Source organism: Neovison vison, chromosome 7 (assembly GCF_020171115.1).
Source record: "Neovison vison isolate M4711 chromosome 7, ASM_NN_V1, whole genome shotgun sequence".
NCBI classification, from domain to species: domain Eukaryota; kingdom Metazoa; phylum Chordata; class Mammalia; order Carnivora; family Mustelidae; genus Neogale; species Neogale vison.
The window spans coordinates 45089510-45111270 of NC_058097.1; the positions used below are offsets into that span (position 1 = coordinate 45089510).

Here is a 21761-nt window from a genome sequence, read left to right on the forward strand (position 1 = left end):
TGCTCACAGATCCACAAAGGCCTTGGTTCTGACCATTTATTGGGGACTTCTACTAAGTACTGACAGAGGGAAGGATAAAAGGTTGGAGGCTTCTTCTCTTCCCCCCCATCCCTACAACCTTCAAGTCCCCGGATGTCCTGCTTTCTGGTGCAGGTTGGGACCATCAGTGGCGACAGGGTCACTGGCTGATTCTGGGGAAGTAGGGGAGTAAGGAAGGGTCCCAGGCACAGAGCTGACACAGAGAATGCAGATGTCAGGATATGCTCAGGAAAATAGGTCCCAGGCTTCCAGAGTCCCCTGAGCTCCAGGAAGCAGCCACAGCCCTGTGGACGGATGAGGGTGACTCCTCAGCTTGAAACAGGCCGGCTCAGGCGCCTTGGCTTCTGGGGCTGGTTGGGGCCGATGTACTGAAGAGGCATATGGGTGGGGGCCGTGATCCGCTCGATGCCAAGGTAGGGCTGGAGGGCAGGGGGCACGAGGACTGAGCCATCCTGGGGACAGAGCGGGCCACAGGTTGCTGCCATGGCCCCAGGCCTCCACCCTCTCTCTCCTCCAGAGGGATCCTTCTAGCCCTTACCTCCTGCTGATTGCTTTCCAGGAGGGCGATGAGGAGGCGGGGGACGGCGCAGGCCGTGGCGTTCACCTAGGAGAGAGGCATGCCCGCATCCACCTGATGGCCTCTGCTGGCCCGGAAGAGGCTGAGGTGGCACGTCCCTAGGAGGGCGGAGGCTCTGGGGAGGGAGGGAAGAGGTGCGGGTGCTCACCGTGTGGGCGAACTGCAGCTCCCCGGCCTCCTCCTGGAACATGATGTGAAGCCGGCGGCTCTGGAAGTCCGTGCAATTGGATGCGCTGGAGACCTGGGCAAGGGCACAGGGTGGGCTGAGGGGACCAGCTGGAAGTGGGGAGTCTTGTCCCCCCGGTCCCCACTGCACCGGGGGCTCACCTCACCAAAGCGGCCGCGGCCTGGCATCCAGGCCTCAATATCGAACTTGCGGTAGGCGGGAAGGCCCAGTTCCTGGGTGGGCATGTCTAGGACGCTGCGGTAGAAGAGAAAGTCATGGTGAAGGTCAGCAGGTAAGAGGTAGAGGCACAAGAAAGTGGCAGCAGCTGTGGCAGTGGGCATGGCGGAAGAGAAGTGGATGGAGAGGAGGGCAGGGAGGAGAAGGCAAGGGCTACTGGGATTGTAGCAGGTCCCCAGGCCAAAAGGCCACATCCCCGGGCCTCTCTGGAAGCCTGTGACGGCCAGGGTGGGGGTGGTGTGGGGCTGCCGAGGAGCCACGTGGAGGGGCTGCAGGTGGGGCATCACCCAGGATGGGAGCCACAAGAGGGAAGAGGCCTGGGTGCCCACACTGGGGTGCCCCATGCTGCTCAGGTCGCTGACCCTGCCCTGTGGTCCTACACAGGATTTTACAGATGGACAGACCCTGTACATACTCTAGATATAGGGAAAAGGGGCAAGGGGAGGGGTGAGATGAGGCCTTTCATGATTAGGGAGCACCTAGCCAGCCCGTCCCTCCTCCCGTGCCCCCACCCCGCCCCACACCGGAAGTGCAGGCCCAGCTCCGTCAGGATCTCCATCTGCAGGGACAGGAACTCCTCCAGTAGCCGCGAGCTCTGCTCCAGCCCAGGACCTGTCACCCCGAACATCTCCACCTGGGGCAGCGCAGCGGGCACAAGAGTCAGGAGGCCCGGGGTCCCTGGAGTGGCCCTCCTCCCTGGTCCTGGCCACACTGACCTTGGTGAAGTGGTGTACTCGATACAGTCCCCGTGGCTCCTTCCCTGTGTCTGTCTCGGCCCGGTAGCAGGTACTAGAACAAACCATCCTGGGTGGGGAGCAGGGGAGGTGGAGTCAGGGAGGGGAGAGGGAATGTCACAGGTGGGGACAAGATCTAAAGGAACTGAGTATCACCTGATGGGCAGGTCCCTGAAGGCCACGGAGTGGTCCATGAAGTAGCCTGGGAGGAAAGGGGAACATGACGGGTCAGCCAGGGGCAAACGCTCATCCACAGGAAACCTCTGTGAGACTGAGAAAAGGGGTCCCCTCTGGTGGACACAACCTCATGGCGGGGCACATGGCTGGATCCTCACTGCGCTGTTGTACAGTCAACAACCTACACAACTGTACATGTTGAGCCTGGGGTCACTGAGACATCCTCAGCAGACAGCCGTCACCCCTAGGGTGCTCCTTGGTGTCCCCCCTACAATCCCTGTTGCTCTGAGGATGCTGCATGTAACCTCACCCCTGTTGTTGCCTCTTGGCAGGTGCTTACCAGCCAGTCCCACCTCTGCTGTCCCAGCCAGGTTGAGGTCTTCAAAGCGGGAGGGGTCGATGTTGTAAATCTGGGACGGATTGGCATTTGGTGTCATCCCACAGCCTTCCTGGGGAAGATGCCAAGTCACAGAGGTCAGAGGACAGAGGACCTCCAGCTCCATTTTGCAGTCACAACCCCTGCTCCTCCCCAGGAAGCTTCTGGAATTGCCCTGGCCTCCCTGTTCTGGCCTGACAACCTCAACCCAGTCCCAGGGCGGCCTCTGTGGGGGAGATGGGCCCCAGAACAGGGCACACAGCTGAGCGTGGGGAGGACTCACAAACACAGCTCCTCGGAGAAGGTCTGGCACCGTCATGGGAGTGAAGCCCTGTGAAGAGGAACAGGGTTGGGTGATGGGCACAGCCAGGACCCCCACCCGGGCCGAAGCTCAGACTGGAAGAAGCGGCACTGCAGAGTGGGCCAATGGCTCCTGCCTGTCCTTACAAAGCCCAGGCCACCTCCAAGGAAACTGAGTAAGTCCTGAGCAGTGGGCTTGGCACTGGCTCCGGGACCTTGGTGTCCCTGACACTTGGCCCTCTCTGCTGGGGCTTCACAGTTTCCTCGCTCAGTTCAGCCCACACAGGGTAGCGGGAGGTGTAGTGACAGCTTTCTTTGGCTCCCCAGTGCCCCTGGGAAATGTCCAAGTCCCTCACTGCCGCCCACACCCCATGCCTCCAGCCTCTGCCAACCCCTCCTGGTTCAGCAACATCACATTTCCCCGACACTCCCTTTATGCTACAGGCAGGTGGTGAGGTGGTGAACACAGGCTCTAGGGCCAGCCCCAGGCAACAGCCACGAGATCCTGGGCTAGTTACGCTCTCTCCAAGCCTTAATTTCTCTATCTCTGAAGTGGGGGTAACAACGGCACTTACCTCCTACCCCTATTCTAAGAATTAAACGTGTTAATTTTATGTGTAAAGCTCTGTAAACAGCGACCAGAGCAGAGGTGACCCCCCTGCCCAGCCTCTCCGCGTTGAGCCTCTCCGTCAGCGTCCACATCACCCCCTCCAGGCAGCCCTCCCATCCCGGCCCATACCCGCTGGATGAGCTTGTTGAGTGTGAAGTTGACTAGGCCGTGCTGCAGGAGGGCTCCAGCCCCTCGGAGGTAGTAGGAGCGGTGGCCGGATACGTGGGACAGGCGCCTGGGAGACAGATGGGGAGACAGGCGGGTGCATGTGGGCTGGGGCTGGTGGGGGAAGAGGGAAGTTCTTCTGCACCCCCAGGGCAGAGGCCAGCTGCCAGGCGGGGGACTGGGCATCAAACATTCATGTGAAGTGAGGCCCCAGACACAGTGTTAAGCCAGCTGCTGGGGTGGGGAGGGCGGGCTGGAGGGGCGGGCGGGACTCACTTCTGACGGATGATGTCGAGTTTCTCCGCGATTTCCAGGTGGCCCCGGGGTTGGAAGGAGAAAGCTGGATCAGGATGAAAAGTGGGGGGGTAAGGGTTGTGGGGAGAGACGTGGAACAGGGATAGAGAGAGGATTAGAAAGACGCGGGAATGAGCAGCAGAAAGACGGACAGGCAGGGAGAGAAAGGAAACCAGGTGGCAGCAGAGATGGGACTAGCAAAGAGCGAGAGAGATAGAGAAACACGGGAAGCAGAGATAGAGAAACACAGGAGAGAGAGAGCAAAGGGAAGAAAACATTAGGAAGAAGCGAGGAAGAGGGAGGGGGGCAGAGAGCCAGAGCCAGACAGGAGTTGGGGAGGAAAACCCAAGGGAATCAGGGGCCAATGCGGGGCAGGGACAGACTGCCATGGACACAGAGATAGGATGGGAGGCCGGAGAAGGGGCACACAGGACCTCTATAGGCCCCAGCTGCATCCCAGACCCTAGGGGCCCCACCCCGGGGCTGGTGGGGTGCCCCACCTGGCTTGTCTCCGACCACGTGGAGCACTCGGGCCTGGCTCTCATCCCCGACGGGCTGCAGAGACACAGCAGGAGTCACAGGGGAGGTGGCCTCAAAAGGGCCCCCAAGCCCCCTGAGCACCCAGCACAGTGCTTACCACGTCCGGGTGGGTCCGGTTGGGCAGCTTTAGCGCCCGCAGGAAGAAATCCTCCTCAAGCTGGCTCTCCTTGGGGTACAGGACCATGAGCAGCTTGCGGATCTCCCGGCCACGTGCCCGCAGGCTCTGATACTGGGGGTCCTGGGGACAGGGGCAGGTGGCGTTGGCCCAGAAAAGGGCAGGGGTCCCTCGAACCAGTCTGACCTTGAGCCTTGCTGGCAAAACCTCTGTGGAGGACACTCACTGTCCCTTTGGCCTGACATCCTGAATTTCCTTTTGGGAAATTCTCTCCCTTCACCTCACCACCATGTGGCCTGTCCAGAGGGCCATGACTCAGGCCTGGCCTTCCAGAACATTTCATGGTCTTGGCCACAGTGACTGGCTCAAAGACAGGCACTGACCCAAGCCCCAGGACTATGGGTGTAGCTCTCAGGGAAGTGGTCCTCTTTGTGCCCCACCCTGGCTCCCCTTTCTCTAAAGGGAAAAGGTTGGTCTAGGAATGAGAGGGAAGCAGAGCCAAATACGGAGCCAGGACCCAGAGCTGGCCTTTTGTCTCGTGAATCAGCACATTCACTTGGATCAATAGTCCTGTGTGTTGTCTCCGGTCACATGGGAGGAATCAGGACTCACGCGGCCCCTGCCCACTCCCACCAGGGTCGAGACATCACTCCCGTGTACTACCTGCTGCACTTGACCGTTGTCCTGGTTTACCTGGTAGAAGAGAGATGGAGAGGGTGATTAGGTTCCTTTAGTTGGGGCTGGAAAAGGGAAAAATGGAGGGGCAAAAGGTCAAACAGGGCTGGGGGTGGGGAAGGGGTTCTGAATTCCTTGCTTTGCGGGTACCTGGTCGGACAGACCTTCCTTCACTCTATGCCTCAATTTCTCTCTCAGTAAAGCCGGGAGGAGGCAAGATAACGGACAATAATCACACCTGCACCTCACGCCTGTCTCCGCAGAGGGCTCTCACACCGTCCTGATTCTCCGTAACCTACTCTGTGAAGTGGGCCTCACTGTGCTCCCCATTTCGTAAACGACAAAACCGCGACTTAGACAGGTGAAGTCTGTGGACTTGTGACCTTCTATGATCCGGAGCGGCAGACGGGAAGCAGGCAGACCTGGGTCTGAAGGTGGGGTGCCTCCCAGCTGCATATCCTTGGGCATATCCTGTCCCTTCTCCAAGCCTCGGTATTCCCATCTAGGAAATGGGCTCATAGGAGCTCCCCAGCAGGGCTGGCGCATGGCTTCCCTGAGAAGATGGGTTAGCACTCGCTGAGTATTAACTGTGATCACTTTTGTCGTCTACACTGGCTGCCTGGCTGGGACGCACATAGTCAGGGGCCTGGCACTCTGTACTGGGGTTGTGGGGAGATGTGGCTCGTCTTGCGACTGGCCTTCGATTAGAAGGGTGGAAAGCAGCCCGCGGGCTTACGTGCAAATCCTGCCTCCCCCACTTTCTGGCTGTGACGCTGAGCCACATTTTTAACCTCCTGGGGCCCCAGTAAATTGGGTTTGGACTGTTCCCGTCTCATGCATTGTGAGGGCTGCACCCAGAAGGGTGTCTGGCCCACACTGATGGCTATGTAAATGTCTGCTGTTGATTTCATGGTCACCTTCCCGCCGCCTGCGGCAGGTGCTATCAGCTGTCTAACCCACGACTGTTTGCTCTCCCTCCTCCCTGCCCGCAGACACCTGACTCAGTTCCCCCTCCCTGGGCGGCCTGTGGGTCCAGGAACGCAGGCTGAAGCAGCCCGGGGCTGCTTCTCCAGGAGCCCTTCGCCCGCTCTAGTAATTCCGTCCCTCCTGCTGATGACCGGTGTGGGTGTGGGGGTGTCTGGGTCCAGAGGCATGAGGGGACTCTGCTGGGGGCTTCAGGAAAGGTCTCTCTGCTCTGGAGAAAGGGCAGGTGAGCCCCAGAAGTCCTGTTTTCTGCCTCGGACAGAGTCATGCAAAGAGATGCGGGTGGTACACCAGCCTTCGTGGACTGTGAGAGGGCAAACAGGTCAAATCAACACGGTGAAGCTCCACCCACACAGGACCCCATGCTCACCAGAAGGGCCCGGACTGCCTCAGCCACAGCCCCCTTCTCCTCCTCCAGAATCCGGATCTGCTCCCTCAGCTGCCTCAGCTCCTGCCAGGTGGCGATCTGGGGGTGGACAAAGGAGGGGACGGCGTGAAGTAGCCACCGTCTCCTGTCCCTTCTCGCTGGAGCCTCGGCCTCTGGCCACCTGGACCCCAGCAGCCAGTCCTCCCTCTAACCCTCCCGCACTAGACCTCCCTGACGTGAAGCCCATGGCTGCCCAGAATGAAGAGGCATCTCCCAGCCTCCCTCACAGCTGCATGTGCTCCTGTGTCCAAGTTCAACCAGTGGACAGGAGAAGAAGTGGCAGTGGGACTCTGGGTCATCTCCTTAGAGATAAGCCCCCATGTCGGACTTTCTGTCTCTCACTCCCCTTGGCCTGGATGACAGACTATGAGGAGAGTCAAACTGGACAACATCCTCAGGGATGCGGAGCGAGAAGGTGAGGGGACCCAGGTGCCAAGGGGCAGGGATCCTGCCAGGGCTCACCTCGGAGTCTTGCAGAAGAGAGAGACAGCAACTGTCCTATGGGGCTGCTGCGCCAAGCCTGTCCCCCGAAATGGCAGGCTCAGCTCTCCTTCATGGGGACTCCTACTGCTGTGCGGTCCCTCTGTGAGCCCACATTCCCGGGCAAACCCCCTCACCTCCCTGGCTGCAGTTCTCCCTTTGACTAAATGGCACAAACAACGTCATCCTCCCGGGGGCTGGAAGCAGGAAGCGAAGGGCAAGCCACAAGGTGGCTCCCCCTGGATGTCTCCTGGACACTTCATGCTCACTCTGTGCAAGAGTGACTCAAGGACAAGCATCTCTCTCCCCAGATCTGCTCTTCCTCCTCAGGCACAGCCCCACGAACTCCCATCCCACACCCCAGAGCCCTGAGCCCCCTACTGGATGCTACCGGGACCCTTCTGCCCCAGGAACATCCGTCAGGTCTGTCCTCCTCCCATCCCCCAACTCCTGCCTCCATCCAGAGCCTGTCCTCTCCTGCAAGGACCCCTGTGCCAGCCTCCCAGCCTGCAGGCTCTCCTCCTCCATCCAGAGTTCTGACACAAACCCTCTCCCACCTGAGAGCACCCACAGCTCCCCAGGGCTCCTAGGAACAATTCACATGCCTTGTTACTGCCCAGAAAGCCACATGCCACATTCCTCTTCACACTTCCTGGCCTAAAGACATGCCTTTCAAGCTTTGGGATGTGATCCATTAGCAGGTTATAAATAATTTAGGATCTTTAAACCAGCTCTTTATTTTATTTATTTATTTATTTTTGATTCTTCTCTGCCTGTTTTTTTTTTTTTTAAGATTTTATTTATGCACTTGATAGGCAGAGATCCCAAGTAGACAGAGGAGAGAGGAGGAAGTAGGCTCCCTGCTGAGCAGAGAGCCCAATGCGGGGCTCGATCCCAGGTCCCTGAGATCATGACCTGAGCCCTAACCCACTGAGCCACCCAGGTGCCCCTAAACCAGCTCTTTAAAAGATGGGAATAGGCACACCGGGTGGCTCAGGCAATTAAACGTCTTACTTTGGCTCAGGTCATGTTCTCGGCGTCCTGGGATCCAGCCCTGTTCAGGCTCTGTGCTCACTGAGGAGTCTGCTTCTCCCTCCCTCTCTGCCCCTCCCCCAGTTTGTGCACTCTTGCTCTCTCTAATGAAGAAATAAAATATTTTAAAATAATATATGAAAGGCTATGGTAAACTATGCACAAAATTTGCCATTTTAACTATTTTTAAGTGTACAGTTCCGTGGCGTTAAGTACCTTTACATGGTCCTGCAGCCTTCCCCACCATCCATCGCCAGAATTTTATCTTTCCAAATGGAAACTGTACACCCATTCAACAGTCTCTTCCCATTCCCAGCTCCTGGCAACCACTATTTTCTGTCTTTATGAAATATGTCTTTATGTCTTTATTTCTAACCTTCTATTTTCTGTCTTTATGAATCTAACTACTCTAGGCACCTTGTATGAATGGAATCATACAGTTCTTTTTTTTTGTTTTTTAAGATTTTATTTATTTATTGGAAAAAAAAAGATTTTATTTATTTGACAGACAGAGATCACAAGTAGGCAGAGAGGCAGGCAGAAAGAGAGAGGGGGAAGCAGGCTCCCAGCTGAGCAGAGAGCCAGACACGGGACTTGATCCCAGGACCCTGGACCCTGAGACCATGACCTGAGCCGAACGCAAAGGCTTAACCCACTGAACCAGGTGCCCCCAGTTCTGTCTTTTTGTGATAGCCTCATGTCACCTGGCATAAGGTCCTCAAGGTTCATTCATGTTATAGGCTGCATCACAACTTCCTTCCCTTTTCAAGGCTGAATTGTATCCCACCGTCCATATATACCATATTTTGTTTATCTATTCACTCATCCACGGGCACCCAGGTTCCTTCCATCTTTTGGCTACTGTAAGTAATGCTGCTATGAAAATGGGTATTCAAATATCTGTTCAAGTCCCTGCTTTCGATTCTTTGAGGTACATACCCAGAAGCGGGATGGCCCGATCATATGGTAATTCCATGTTTAATTTTTTTGAGGAACCACCACCCTTCTTTTTTTTTCCTTTAAAATATTTTATTTATTTATTTATTTGAAAGGGGAGAGAGAGAGAGACAGTGGGAGAGGGAACAGAACCAGGGGAAGTGGGAGAGGGAGAAAACAGGCCTCCCACTGAGCAGGGAGCCTGTGGGGCTCAATCCCACAAGGCTGGGATCAGGAACTGAGCCAAAGGCAAAGGCTTAAGGCCTGAGCCACCCACGTGCCCCACAGCAAGAGAGGGAACAGAAGCAGGGGGAGAGGGAGAGGAAGAAGCAGGCTTTCCAGCCAACAGGGAGCCTGATGCAGGGCTCAATCCCAGGACCCTGTGATCATGACCTGAGCAGAAGGCAGATGCTTAAGGATTGAGCCACCCAGGCAACCAACCACCACCCTTCTTAATTTTTCTGAGACTTAGTTTTTCCTCTGATGAAATGGGGGCACCCACCTCACACCGTGGTTGTAAAACTGAAACGAGGCATGTATGCACACAGCACTTAGAACAGACCATCCTCAGCACTCCAGCAAGGTCTAGCAATATGGTGACTCTGGTTCTCGGTCCCTAGCATGCAGCATTATATTATTTACCAACTTATTCTCAACACCTGCGGCATTGTAGATGCTCCTTAAATAACCGTTCAGTAGAACCATTCATTCATTCGAGAACCCTATTTAACTGCCTGCTACTTGTCGGGCAGCCGCAGGTCTCTATCTTTTACTCTCCAAAGCCAAACCCCTCCACCCTCGTCTGACTCACCTCCCTGTCCCCTAGTTTCTTCCTCCTCCCCCCATTTTCTTTTGTCATCTTAAGCCTGGCATGAGGTTGGAGTAAGTTTCTAAGCGCAGAGCAGGTACTCAGCACGCTTTACGGAACGCATAGTGGGTGTGTGGATAGTAGGGCCCTAGCACTCCGTGGATAACTGGCACACGTATGCGTGCCAAGCACAGGTCGGCTAAATTGGGGAAGTAACTAAAATTCCCGTAATAGGTTCGCCCCCTGCTGGAGGTATCTTGCAAGCCCAGTTGGGCTCCGCAGCCAATGGCCCACAATCACTCACGATCGCCGGCAGGTCTTCCGGCCGTAACTCCCCCTTGCGGAGCTGCAGGGCGCGTGCAGCGTCTTCCGGGCATGCGCACAGCGACTCCATGTCCAGCTGAGGGAGCGCACTGTAGCCCTCGCGCGCGTGCTCGTACAGAAGGTTCCGGTCTCGTCTCTCCGTGGCAAAAGTTCTCCTTGCGTTATGGCTGCAGACGCAACCTCTCCGGGGCCGAAGACCCCAACCAGCCACCAAAGACCCCAAACGCCGCGCCATGGACGCAGCCATCTTGGACGGGGGACAAGGAGTCGCGCCCCCTTCGTCCCGCCCACTCCGCGTTTAGGCCAATTGCAAAGCAGCCGCGCCTCTCGTGCCTCAAACACAGTCCGACTAGAAAAATTGACCGAGATTGACTCTGTCTTTGACCAATCGTTGTTTGTGTCCCGCCCCTTCAGTGCACGAGAGGCAGATCCAGCCAATCCCTGCCGGGATGACCTCCGGAAGTGGCTTGTAGCCGGGTCAGCGTGTCTGCGGACCCTGCTAGGGTCAGTGAAGTTGATAAGAAATCCTCGGGTTCCCCAAATCTCCCTGGCCCAGTCCTCAGTTTCTTTTCTCCTCCAGTATGCCGGGGGTGGGGGAGGGAGGTTGCTAGGTGCCCGAGAGCCTACTCAGAGCGAAACTTAATTTACGGGGAGAATTTCTGTCCGCAGCGTGAAGGATTGTAGTCAGACTGTCAGAGGAAATCCTTGGACTTAATCCGCAGGCTCTGAGGACGGGATGGGGAGAAGCGGGGCCCTTCCCCGGCTCCGGCCATTTCCCCCTTTTCCTTCCTGATTCTCTCATCCCCTAACACAGGGACCCTTCAGGCGGCGGGATGTTCTGGTCCGGCCTTCTCCGTGGCCTCAGCACGTCCCTAAATTATGGTAAGTTGGGGACTTGAGCTGCAGAGACGCCGCTATACGAGGGTTATCCCCGCTGGGACTTGTCTGCCTCTGCCGCAGCCCTGGGGGGAATCGGGGTTTTAAGTTTGGGAGGCACGAATGCACGGTGGGTTTTAGCGGAGCTCAGGCTGCAAGGGCAAGAGGTGGGAAGTCGTTGCCTTGGGGGCGACTATGCATCGTCAGGTGGGTACCGGGAGTTTGGGTCAGTTTCTGATCTCTTCAGCAAATACTTAATAAATAGTCTCCCGTGGGTGAGACATCCAAGCAAAGGGTTGATCTTAGTGTGCGCCAGGCAAGGAGAGGGATGCTTTATTTGTCTTTATGGGTTCTGCAGACATCACGTGCTTCTCACGGCCAGGCCCTTTGCGAAGTATCTCAGTCACTCACTCTGCAGACTTTTATTAAGCACTTTCTGGTTGCCACTCACTAAGGATCCCGTGACAGGCTTGTGCCCTGCCAGGGAATTCTGGGCTAGCTTGACGCGCATCTCTCACCATAACCTCTCATACACCATACTCAAGGGGGAGGTGTGACTCTGTTGCCTGTGATACGGTGAGGACCCTGAGGCACCGAGGCAGAGTCTTGCTCAAAGGCATACCACTAGGAAGAAGCTTCTAGCAACATCTCACCCCTTTGAGGATTCTGCTGTAACTTGACATGTAACGTAACACGGAAATGGATAGTATAGCCAGGACCCACCCTGGATAGAGAGGGAGTGTAAAGTTTGGGTGTAAAAGGGCATCTGCAATAGTGACAGGAAGGTGATGAACCTAGAGCCTTGAATTGGAAGTTCCAAGAGGGTATGTCCAGGGTCATCTCTGTCACCGTTGTGCCTCCATTTTGGGGGCCAAGATGGTAGGTACTGAGTAAATGTTTGCTCAAGATGGTGGCACCATCTTAACATCCTGTCCGTGAGCAAATCTTGTCAGTCTGCCTTGGAAATATATTCCCTCCTTGAACTGTCCTTCTTAGTCCACTGCAGCCACACTGGTCCCCTTTCTGTTGGTGTGTCTGGGGACACCAGCTGGAGCACGATGAGCAAGGGGGCAAGTAGGGAGAGTAGGTCAGGGAAGTGATGGGGGCAGAGCACCTGGGGTCTCATGGGTCACGGAAAGGTCTTTGGCTTTTCCCTAAGTCAGATGGCACTGCAGGAGAGAGGGCTCTGAGCAGGGGAGGGGGTTCCTGATTTGACCCCCGTGTCCACAGGGTCCCTCTGGCTGGGTGTGGGGACCAGACTATAGGAGGGAGAAGGAGGGCTCAGTAGATGAGTCTGGATAGGACTAAAGGGATGCAGTGCAGGAGGGAGGAAAGGGTCCGTAACAGTTTGGGAGACATCATCTGCTCGTGGGGGTTAGAGGAGGGACACCTCCCCTGAACACCCCATTGGGTTGCTGTAGAGATGACACGAGTTCACATAGGTACAGGGCATAGACCAGTCCATGACGTGGTGTGAATCTGTTCGCTTTTATTATTGTTTGCAAAAGTCAGTGCCTTCCTTGCAGAATAAAAGGAGCTAATTCACATTAAATGTTTAAAACAGAACCTGACACGTAGGTGTTATTACTCTTATTTGTGACTACCCCCAGACGGAAACAAGTACATCCTGGGAAAGTGCTTGGAACTTGTGCCTAGAACTCTTACCAATTTGCTAACAGCCTCTCCTCCCGGTTGTGTGTCTCCAGGCCTAGCCCTGGCCACCCGGCCCATGGCCACCCTGAACCAGATGCACCGCCGAGGGCTTCCCAAGAGGCCGCCTCCACCTCTAGGCCCCACGGCCGGCCGGCCACAGCTGAAGGGAGTAGTGTTGCGCACGTTCATCCGAAAGCCCAAGAAACCCAACTCAGCCAACCGCAAGTGCTGCCGCGTGCGGCTCAGCACCGGCCGAGAGGCTGTGTGCTTCATTCCCGGGGAGGGCCACAGTCTGCAGGAGCACCATGTCGTGCTGGTGCAGGGCGGCCGCACCCAGGACCTGCCCGGCGTGAAGCTCACTGTTGTGCGTGGCAAGTACGACTGTGGCCACGTGCAGAAGAAGAAGTGACTGGCAGGGCTGCAGTGGGCTGGGGTTCCCCCGGAACCAGAACCTTCCTCTCTGGGTGCCTGCGGTTTCCTTGGGAAGCTCTTCCAGCTCTGGAAGTACCTGGTCCTGGGTGCAAATTCTGCCTTTGCCTCTTCCACTGGGAACACTGCTTGCCCACAGGGCTTCTGGATGGAGTTAGCAAAAGCCCCCCTCTGTCCACACCCTTGCCTTCTGTGTGTAGAGCGTGGGCTCAAAGGACCTCTTCTGCTGGGACAGGGCCCTGTATTGCCATCTGCTGGGAAGGGGTGGCAATAAACACACATACCGCCCACCTACTTCCCTGGTTGTGGTGTGACCCTTCCTGTATTTATCCTCTGTGTGGTATTAGCCACAGACATCCCCAGTGGGCCTGTTGCCTCCAGAAAATAGCCCTACTCACAATATCCCCCTTGTTGGGTTTGGTGAAGATGAAATCCGAGGTCCTGAGTGTAGAACACCTGCCAATAGCTACTCTTTGGGGGAACTCTAGAGTCTGCTAGGCGGCTCTGAGGCCCTTTTCCCTTTCCCACAGGCTGAGGATCTGGGCAAGGACAGCCCGGCTGTCTGATTTCCTCATCTGTGCCGGAGGTGTTGGGAGGCTCAGAGGGGGGGCGCTGCTGGCTGCCTAGGAGCTGCTCCTCTCGGTTATTTTCAGACCCACACATACCTGGGTCCAAATCCTGACTCTCTGTCTTTGTTCTGCCTCAGTTTCATCCCTTGGTAAATGGCACTGAAATAATACTGACCTTGCCTGATGATGGGCTTAGATTTTAAGATTTGAGAGCCGTCCTTCCATCACTGGGTTCTGTGCAAGTCCTGCCTCTGAGCCTGTTTCCTCCTGGGTCAAATAAATAACAGGACCTGCCCTCCATCTCCCGCACGGAGCTTAGCACACCTCCTAAATTTCTCATGATCAGAAACCTCCCACGGGGCCTTTTAGGGTCAGGGCTGGGGGCAGACAGTTCATTGATTACAGACCGAAGTCCCCCCTGGTTTCACATTTAGTACCGATTTTATTGGTTGGCTGTGCCCAGCCAGGGAGAGAGCAGGAGACACTAGGGAGGCAGGCCCGAGTGCTTTCCCCTGTGGCACGCCTTGCTCTTGGAGCCTGAATGCAAGGGAGTGGAGAAAAGGAGTCTGTTGGCCAGCAGGAGGGGAGCTTCCCATGAGGTAGGGACAGGAGGTGGGGCAGGGGACGTGGTTTGTGGATCAGCAGGGACTTAGGAATTCTGATAGAAACGGTACCAGCCAGGCCCAAAGGGCAGGCGCTGATTGGTGATGCTAGAGAAGGTCACACAAGCCCCACAGCTGAGTCCCAGGGACTCTGAAGACAGGAAACGGTTCCCTTTGATGCCCCTGTTGGTGACCTCAAGGACAGACTGCCCCGCCTAAGGTCTGCTCCCTGCTAGCTTACTCTGCAAACATGTGGTCAGGAGTCACCGTCCCGGGTGGTCAGTGACTTTCCTCCATGGTTACAAATCCTGGTTTGGCCTTTGTCTTGTGACTCAGTCCGCCAACTGACATCCACACGTGTAAGAAAACAATTTGCAAGAAAAGTAAACATCTCTGAGTTACTCTGGGAGTAAGTTCTCCCACCCTGGGAAGCTGGGAAAGTGGTGAGCAGCCTGGTTGGATCCCTGGTTTCTTGCACAGCATGTGGGCACCATGCCGAAACAGCAGTGAGTGGGGTTCCCCAGAGGGCCGCTAGGAAGGGGCCACATGGGACCCCCACTTGTCCACGGGCACCCGGCTCCCAGCTGGGCTCCCAGCCTCAAAACTGCCCTTGACTGATGATGCCCAGATGGCAGTACTTTCTGGAAGGCTGGATCAGTTGGCTAGGACAGGCGGATCCTGACCCTCACACTGGAGTGGGTCACCAGGGCGCCATAGTGCCCCACCCAGGAACGCGTGTCCCTCCCATACTGCTCAAATGACACGTAGCGGATGCCCTTGCCAAAGTTGGTGAAGACATGCGACACCTGCATGGGAAAAGAGAGTGGGAGGTTGAGGGCCTGTGGGCCCTTCCCTTCCTCCACCCCCTCAGTAGGCACTCCCCAAGGACCAGTGACGTACCAGGCCCTGCTCTAGGCACTGGGGATACAGCAGTGAGGAAAGCAGAAAGGCCCTGGCCAGGGGAAGCGGCTGCTCTAGCAGGGGATTCAGACACTGAAGACAGTTTGAGGGGGTAAGGGGCAAGGGGGTGGGGTTGTACAGTGAGTGAACAAGGGCACCACTGAGGCAACATCTGAGCACAGACCTGAGGGAGGGGAGGAAGCCATGTGGGGATTGGGATGAAGAGTGTTCCAAACAGAGGAAGTCTTGGGACCTCTGGGGGCTCAGCTGGTAAAGCATCTGCCTTCAGCTTAGGTCATGATCCCGGGGTCCTGGGATGGAGCCCCGTGTCAGGCTCTCTGCTTGGCAGGGAGCCTGCTTCTCCCTCTACCCCTCCCCCTGCTTGTGCTTGCTCTCTCTCTCTCTCTCTCTGACAAATAAATAAAGTCTTTAAAAAACAAAAACTTTCTCCCTTAAAAACAAAGCAAAGCAAAACAGAGAAGCAGTCAATGCAAAAGCCCTGAGGTAGAAGTGTGCCTGGAGCAGAGAGGAGAACAGAAGGCGGTGTCTGGGAGGTAAAGGGCAGATGATGGGGGGGGGTAGTGGGGAGGTGGGGCTCGTGGGCCATGGAAGGACTTTGGCTTCCGGCTCTTCTTATGCTTTGCAACATTTTTTTAAAAACTGAGATAATATTCGCCTAAAAAATGCACCATTTAAAACTGTACAATTTCGGGGCTCCTGGGTGGCTCAGTGGGTTAAAGCCTCTGCCTTCGGCTCGGGTCATGATCCCAGGGTCCTAGGATCGAGCCCTGCATCGGGCTCTCTGCTCAGCGGGGAGCCTGCTTCCTCCTCTCTCTGTCTGCCTCTCTGCCTGCTTGTGATCTCTGTCTGTCAAATAAATAAATGAGTAAAATCCTTAAAAAAAAAACTGTACAATTTCATGGTTTTTAGTATTTTCACAATGTCATGCTACTATGACCAACTCTCTAATTCTGGAACATTTCCATCACCCCAGAAAAAAGCCTCAAATCCGTTAGCTGTCACTTCCATTTCCTCCCTTCCCCTAGTCTTAACAACCACTCCTCTATCTGCTATCTTTCTCTGTCTTTGCTGCTTCTGGACATTTCCCATAAATGCAGTCCTACAGTGTGTAGCCTTTTGTGCCTAGCCTCTTTTCACTTAGCATCCTGTTGTCAGGGTTCATCCATGTTGGACGTGGATTCACACTTCATCCCTTTTTATAGCTGCCTGATAAAACTTTGGCTTTTCCTCTGAGATGTAGCCCTAGGAGGGTTCCAAGCAAGGGAGGCTTGTGATCTGACTCACTTTTCAAAGGGATCCTTCTGGATGTGTGTTGGGTGGGGAGGGAGGGATAGAGAGAAGATCAGGAGAAGAAACAAGAAAGCCACCTCAAAGTTTTGATTTTTTTTTTTTTTTTAAGAGATCACTGCCAAGCGGGAGGCGGGGAGAGCAGAGAGAGAGAATCATAAGCAGGTTCCAACAGCAGGCTCCATCAGGACCCTGACATCATGACCCAAGCTCAGATCGAGTCAGACGCTTAACTGACAGAGCCCCACAAGTGCCCCACAAAGGAGACTTTGATAACAGGGGTGATGACTCACAGCACAGGCTTGGGAGCCAGCCTGGGTGTGACTGGAGCCCTGTGGGCTTTAGTGGGACTTGAGGCCAGCACTTAAGCTTGTATGCCTCAGTTTCCTCGACTCTAGAATGGGGATAGAGGCAAGGACTTTGATTTACCACTGCATCCCAAGCCCTTAGGGCAGTGCGCAGCACACAGTAGGTGCTCCGCTAATGAAATGAATTAGCTGGTGAAATCTCTCAGAAGAGCACCCGGAGCGAAGTAAGGGCTCCGTGATTGTTAGCGGTTATTGTTGGAGACCTCCAGCCGCAAGGAGGGCTGAGAAGGGAATCCGAGCAGGTGGAAGTTGGGGTGTGTCTTTGCACGGGTCGGGGCTGGTCTGGAAGACAGGCTGGATGGACCCACCTGTCGACAGCCTCTCTCCGTCCACTGAAGAACCGGGTTGGGTGAGGCCGAGAACTTGACCACTTCGTTTTCATACACATCCAGGAGGCGGACCCGGAGACGGTAGATGCAGCCACAGTTTTCTCGGGCACCCCACCTGCCAGGTAGTGGTGAGCCCTGATGCCCTCGCCACCCACCCGGTCATGGGGATGGGAGGAGGAAGGCTGAGGGCCAAGCCTCCCTGCACTTGTCACACACCCCACACTGTGTATGGAGAAGTCAGGGCCTGGGAATTTGTGGGGAGGAGACTGGGTGCTCCTGGGGTGGCTTCTAGGGGCTTGGGCTTGGATGTGTGTGTATGGAGGGGGAGGAGTATGGTATTGGGGGAGGAACCACAACCCGGAAGAGGAGGAGGCTGGGTATGTTGGTGGAGGAACCAGAGCCTCCAGGAAGAAACTGGACTTTGTGTGGAGCAGGAAGAGCTTGAAGGAGGAGCCTGGGCGCTTTGTGAAGGAACCAGGCGCTCTGGAACCAGTGCCTGGTGCCAACTCTGCCCCTCTGAGTCCCAGTTCTCAGGGCACAGTGCTCTGACCCTTCCTGAGGACTTGGGTGTCCACAGGCCCTTAGGCTCCATGCTGAGTGTGTGTGATGAGGATGGCATGGGTGACTTGGGGCGCCTTGTTTCAGACCAAGCCAGTCAGTGGCCTCCATGTCAGCAGCCCTGGGGCCTGCTGAAGGGGGAGAGGGAAGAGTGCAGAGCGGGGGGCTCTGGTTCATCAAGTCTCTGCCCTCCCAGCTTCTGCAACTGTGAGAACATCCCCTCCCCCATCAGCCTCACCACACTGTAGCCATGGCCAGGCCAGGGGGTTGATGAGGGCACGGAGGAACCCCTTCTGCAGCACGGCTGCCGGCCCTGATGGTGCTGGGGACGGGCTGCCATTATTGACTCACCAGTCAGCCACACAGATCTCGATCTGGGCACTGTCCAGCAGCTCCTGCCACACCCCCTCCATCACCAAGTCTACAAGCTGCCTCTTGAAGCACCATCTGGGAAGGGGAAGATGGTGTAGGGATAAGGCAGAAAGCCACAGCCCAGAAACCACATCCTCCAAGAAGCCCCCCTCCCTCCACAACCCAGTCTGAAGCAGCGGCCCCTCAGGGTTTGTTTTACTGGACAAGATGTAGGATGGGCTGGGCATGCCCACTGGCCTTTCCCATCCCTCCCCCATTTTCCACCAGGCTCTGGGCTCCAGGAGGCTGACCTGTATGTCTCTAGTATTTGTGGGGACTGGAACATGAGTACAAATGGAGGCCCACACTGAGCAGGGAGTTCTGGAGCCTCTTAATAAAGTGCAGAGGCCCAAAGGCTAAGGTTGAACTGCCTGTAGTTTCCCCTGCCCTCCCCTTCCTGCTGGGTCAGCCAATGGGAGCCCTAACAGGAGAGTGAAGGGTGAGAGGAGAGTAAAACCGGGTTATTTAGCCTCCCAGCTCCCTCCCAAGGGATCAGTGTAGGACTGCTGTGTCTCTCCACGAAAGGGCACAGCTCCGTGTGCCCCTCTCCTCACAGCCTTCCCTGTCAATGGTTCAGGAACTGCTTCCTCCCCTTATCCTTGTCAGGTCTACAGCCAGTAATGACCCTTTCCCTCACCGTTGCTAGCCTGGGGTTCATGGAGTATCCCTTATGGTCTGCCCTCACTTTTGTAAACAGTGCTTCTCCCCTGATTTGAATATGCCATCTAAAGATCTAAATGTGAAGGATAAAACTGTGAAGTTACTGAAAAAGATTATGAGAAAATACTGTTAGGATCTAAGGGTAGGGAAGGATTTTTTTCACGTAGAATTTCAAAAACAATCTCTAAAGCAAAGAAGAATTTGACCATAGGAAAATGACGAAGAACACCATGGACACAGTTAATACAGATGGTAGAGGCAGAGATTCCCAGTGTCCAGGATGGATAAAGGGCTAACATCTAAGATACACAAGGAATTCTTGTATATCAGCAAGAATGAGACATCAACCCTAATAGAAAATATGAATGGGCGATTTCCAAAAGAGGGAATGCATAAAGCTAACAAGCACGCGAAGAGATGCTTTATTATTAGTAAATCGAAACATGCAAATTAAAACGTCAGTGAGACATCACTTCCACTCCTAATATACTGCAACTACTAGAAAGTTGGATAATGCCACAGGGGAATGGCTGAACATGGGGGGAGGAGGACGATGGGTATGGAGTGTGAGAATAAAGAGAATCAATCAATCCGTCAGCTGTTCTGATGTCTTCATGGAATTTGTCACAGTCAGAAGCTCTGGAGCCAGATTACCTGGGTTCAAATCCCAGGGCCACCATTTATTGGTGTTGGCTACCCTTTGTGCCTGTTTCCTATTAACAAATGGAGATAAGGCTATCCATGTCACAGGGCTGTTGCCAGGATTCAAAGAATTATATGTAAAGCAGTTATATGTAAGTCCTCTAAAGGTTTGTTGTTTTGTTGTCCTCATTATTTTACTGTTTATGTGTTTAATGTCTCACCCCGCCCCTTTCGGAATTCCCCATTTCTGAATTTGCCCTGTATCTCTGGCATATAAAACAGTGCCTGGGGGGCGCCTGGGGGGCTCAGTGGGTTAAGCCGCTGCCTTCCGCTCAGGTCATGATCTCAGGGTCCTGGGATGGAGTCCTGCATCGGGTTCTCTGCTCAGCAGGGAGCCTGCTTCCCTCTCTCTCTCTCTCTGCCTGCCTCTCCATCTACTTGTGATTTCTCTCTGTCAAATAAATAAATAAATAAAATCTTTAAAAACAAAAAACAAAAAACAGTGCCTGGTAGCTGGCAGGCCCTCAACAGATATTTGACAACTATCTGGCTCACTGAATAAATGAATGAGGGAAGGAGAGGGTGAAAGTGAGTGCGGGTGAGGATGAGGACGGAGGGTAGGGCCCCTCTCCCTCCTCCGGGCCCTTGCCCCTGGGCTCAAGGGCAACTCACTGGAAAGAAGTCACGAAGCAGGTCTGGGAAGGAGCCCCCGGCACCAGCGTTAGGTTCTTCTCCACGGCCCAGCCGTTCCCGCCGTGCTCCACCTCCCAGCCTCTGAAGCCCTCTGTGGGGACAACACGCCCGAAGACGAGGGAATCACCTGCATGCAGCTCGCCCAGCTGACAGCCCGCCACCGTCCAGCTTGCCCCGCCCACAAACCCCTCCCTCCTGCGCTCCACCCGGGGTTTCTTCACACACACCCCGGCCCCGCCTCCCGGCCGCCGGCACTCCTCGTCCCACCCCACACCCGCGTCGCTCAGCCCTGCTCATCCACTCAGCTTCTCTTCAGCTCCACTCGGCCCCGCCCCCAGCTCTCCATTCAGCTCCCTTCATCTGCTCGGCTTCTCCTTGGCTCCGCCCCGGGCTCGTGCCATCATGGCCCCACCCCCTCCTACAAAAGCCCTCTGTCTCCGGCCCTGGGCCGGCTCACTCGCTCCGTTTTTCGCTCCTCACGGGCCCTCAGGGCGGCTTCATAGTTCAATGCAAGCTCCGCCCCCCCTCCCCAGCGCCTGCTCAGCTTTTCCCCAACCTTTCCTGACTCCTTCCTCCTTAGCCCGGCTCACTGAGTCTACAGTCCCAGTCTGGGTCATTCCTGCCAGGGCCCTTGGCTCGTCCAGCTCTGGGTCGCCCGTCCACGTCGTCGTCCTCCACAGCCCACATCACCTGGCCCCGCCCACCCAGTCCATCTCTTTCCGAGACCCGCCGGCAAGTTTCACAGGAGCCTCTGCCCTCGGCCACGCCCCCTTGGTTCCTGCCCTGGCCCCGCCCCGTCTCGTGCATCCAGACCACACCCACTCTGCCTGGCCCGACGGCCCATCCCACACAACACTTGGGTCTACCCGGCCCCGCCCTCGTACGCACGCTCTCCGCAGGAGTTGAAGATGAGGTTGCGGCCGAGGGGCGCGCGCAAGCAGTAGCGCGCCAGGGCGCAGAGCGGGAACTCCTCGTCCTCGCCGTTGGGCGGGCAGCGCTGGGCCACCGCGTAGAGTGCGCGGCCCTCGGCGCTGCGGTCGCGGGCCAGCTGCAGCAGCCACACGGTGGGCCCGTCCACCACGTCGCGCCAGGCGCGGCACACTGCGCGGCAGCGCGTCACCAGGGCGCGCGGCGGCACGTGGCTCAGCACTTGCACCAGCAGCTCCGGGGGCAGCGCGTCCAAGGCTAGGGGCGGGTCCGCGGGCAGACGCCGCCGCGAGGACCGGGCGCCCATCTCCGGCCGCCAAAGACCTGCGGGTTGAGAGGGGTCTGCAGATCAGGGCAGTTAGGCCTTCCTCACCTCTTCAGGACACAGGGTTCCTGGGACTTGACCATGACCCCACCAGCTCCAGTGGGGGACCGCGGGACTATCACGGCCCTTGAAAACTGGGCGCCTAGTTACTGCCAGTTGGCTCTGAAGGCGACTGGCTTCTCACCTTACCCCCTCGAGCAGAGGGGCCCTGGTCCAACCACAACTCCCTGGGGACTGCTAACCCCGGCTTCCATATTAGGCCGGTACACTTGTGTCAAGCTAAGCCCTCTACGCACAGACCGCGAGCACAGAAAAAAAACCGCTCCATACCCCAGCCTGTCCCAACCTCTGAGGCCTTGAAACTCATGAACTGTCTTCAGTTCATGAAATCAATCTCTTCACTGAACATTCTTGTCACTTTAACCAAAACCCAGTCCTGTTCCCTGCCCTCCCACCCCTCACTCCCTACCCGTCCAAGTGGTTAAATCTTTGCTCCTTGGTGCTGCCTCCAGACC

General features: G+C 56.0%; 3 protein-coding genes across 7 annotated transcripts; 1 reads left to right on the plus strand and 2 right to left on the minus strand.

Annotated features, from left to right (window-relative positions):
• Positions 1-22: 22 nt before the first annotated feature.
• SARS2 (seryl-tRNA synthetase 2, mitochondrial) lies at positions 23-10384 on the minus strand. 4 transcript variants are annotated; one of them, XM_044256577.1, is made up of 16 exons: positions 9977-10384; positions 6360-6455; positions 4994-5023; positions 4313-4453; positions 4176-4230; positions 3658-3721; positions 3346-3451; positions 2590-2637; positions 2271-2379; positions 1910-1955; positions 1736-1823; positions 1544-1653; positions 944-1037; positions 765-879; positions 578-643; positions 23-458 (listed from the first exon to the last, which is right to left on the minus strand). In XM_044256577.1, the coding sequence occupies exons 1-16, from the start codon at positions 10241-10243 to the stop codon at positions 265-267; spliced, it is 1629 nt and encodes a 542-aa protein (XP_044112512.1). In that variant the 5' UTR covers positions 10244-10384; the 3' UTR covers positions 23-264. The 4 variants fall into 4 exon arrangements, with proteins under 4 accessions (XP_044112512.1, XP_044112511.1, XP_044112514.1 ...); XM_044256576.1 differs by having other exon boundaries at positions 23-491; positions 9977-10381; XM_044256579.1 differs by having other exon boundaries at positions 264-458; positions 765-857; positions 9977-10382.
• A 74-nt stretch (positions 10385-10458) lies between these two features.
• On the plus strand, positions 10459-13248 carry MRPS12 (mitochondrial ribosomal protein S12). 2 transcript variants are annotated; one of them, XM_044256582.1, is made up of 3 exons: positions 10459-10500; positions 10811-10878; positions 12579-13248. In XM_044256582.1, exons 2-3 carry the CDS (start codon positions 10830-10832, stop codon positions 12932-12934), a joined length of 405 nt encoding a protein of 134 aa, XP_044112517.1. In that variant the 5' UTR covers positions 10459-10500; positions 10811-10829; the 3' UTR covers positions 12935-13248. The 2 variants fall into 2 exon arrangements, with proteins under 2 accessions (XP_044112517.1, XP_044112518.1); XM_044256583.1 differs by having other exon boundaries at positions 10492-10575.
• A 1439-nt stretch (positions 13249-14687) lies between these two features.
• FBXO17 (F-box protein 17) lies at positions 14688-21240 on the minus strand. Its single transcript, XM_044256584.1, has 5 exons — positions 20883-21240; positions 19974-20085; positions 17940-18035; positions 17010-17145; positions 14688-14931 (listed from the first exon to the last, which is right to left on the minus strand). The coding sequence occupies exons 1-5, from the start codon at positions 21226-21228 to the stop codon at positions 14788-14790; spliced, it is 834 nt and encodes a 277-aa protein (XP_044112519.1). The 5' UTR covers positions 21229-21240; the 3' UTR covers positions 14688-14787.
• Between the last annotated feature and the right edge of the window lie 521 nt (positions 21241-21761).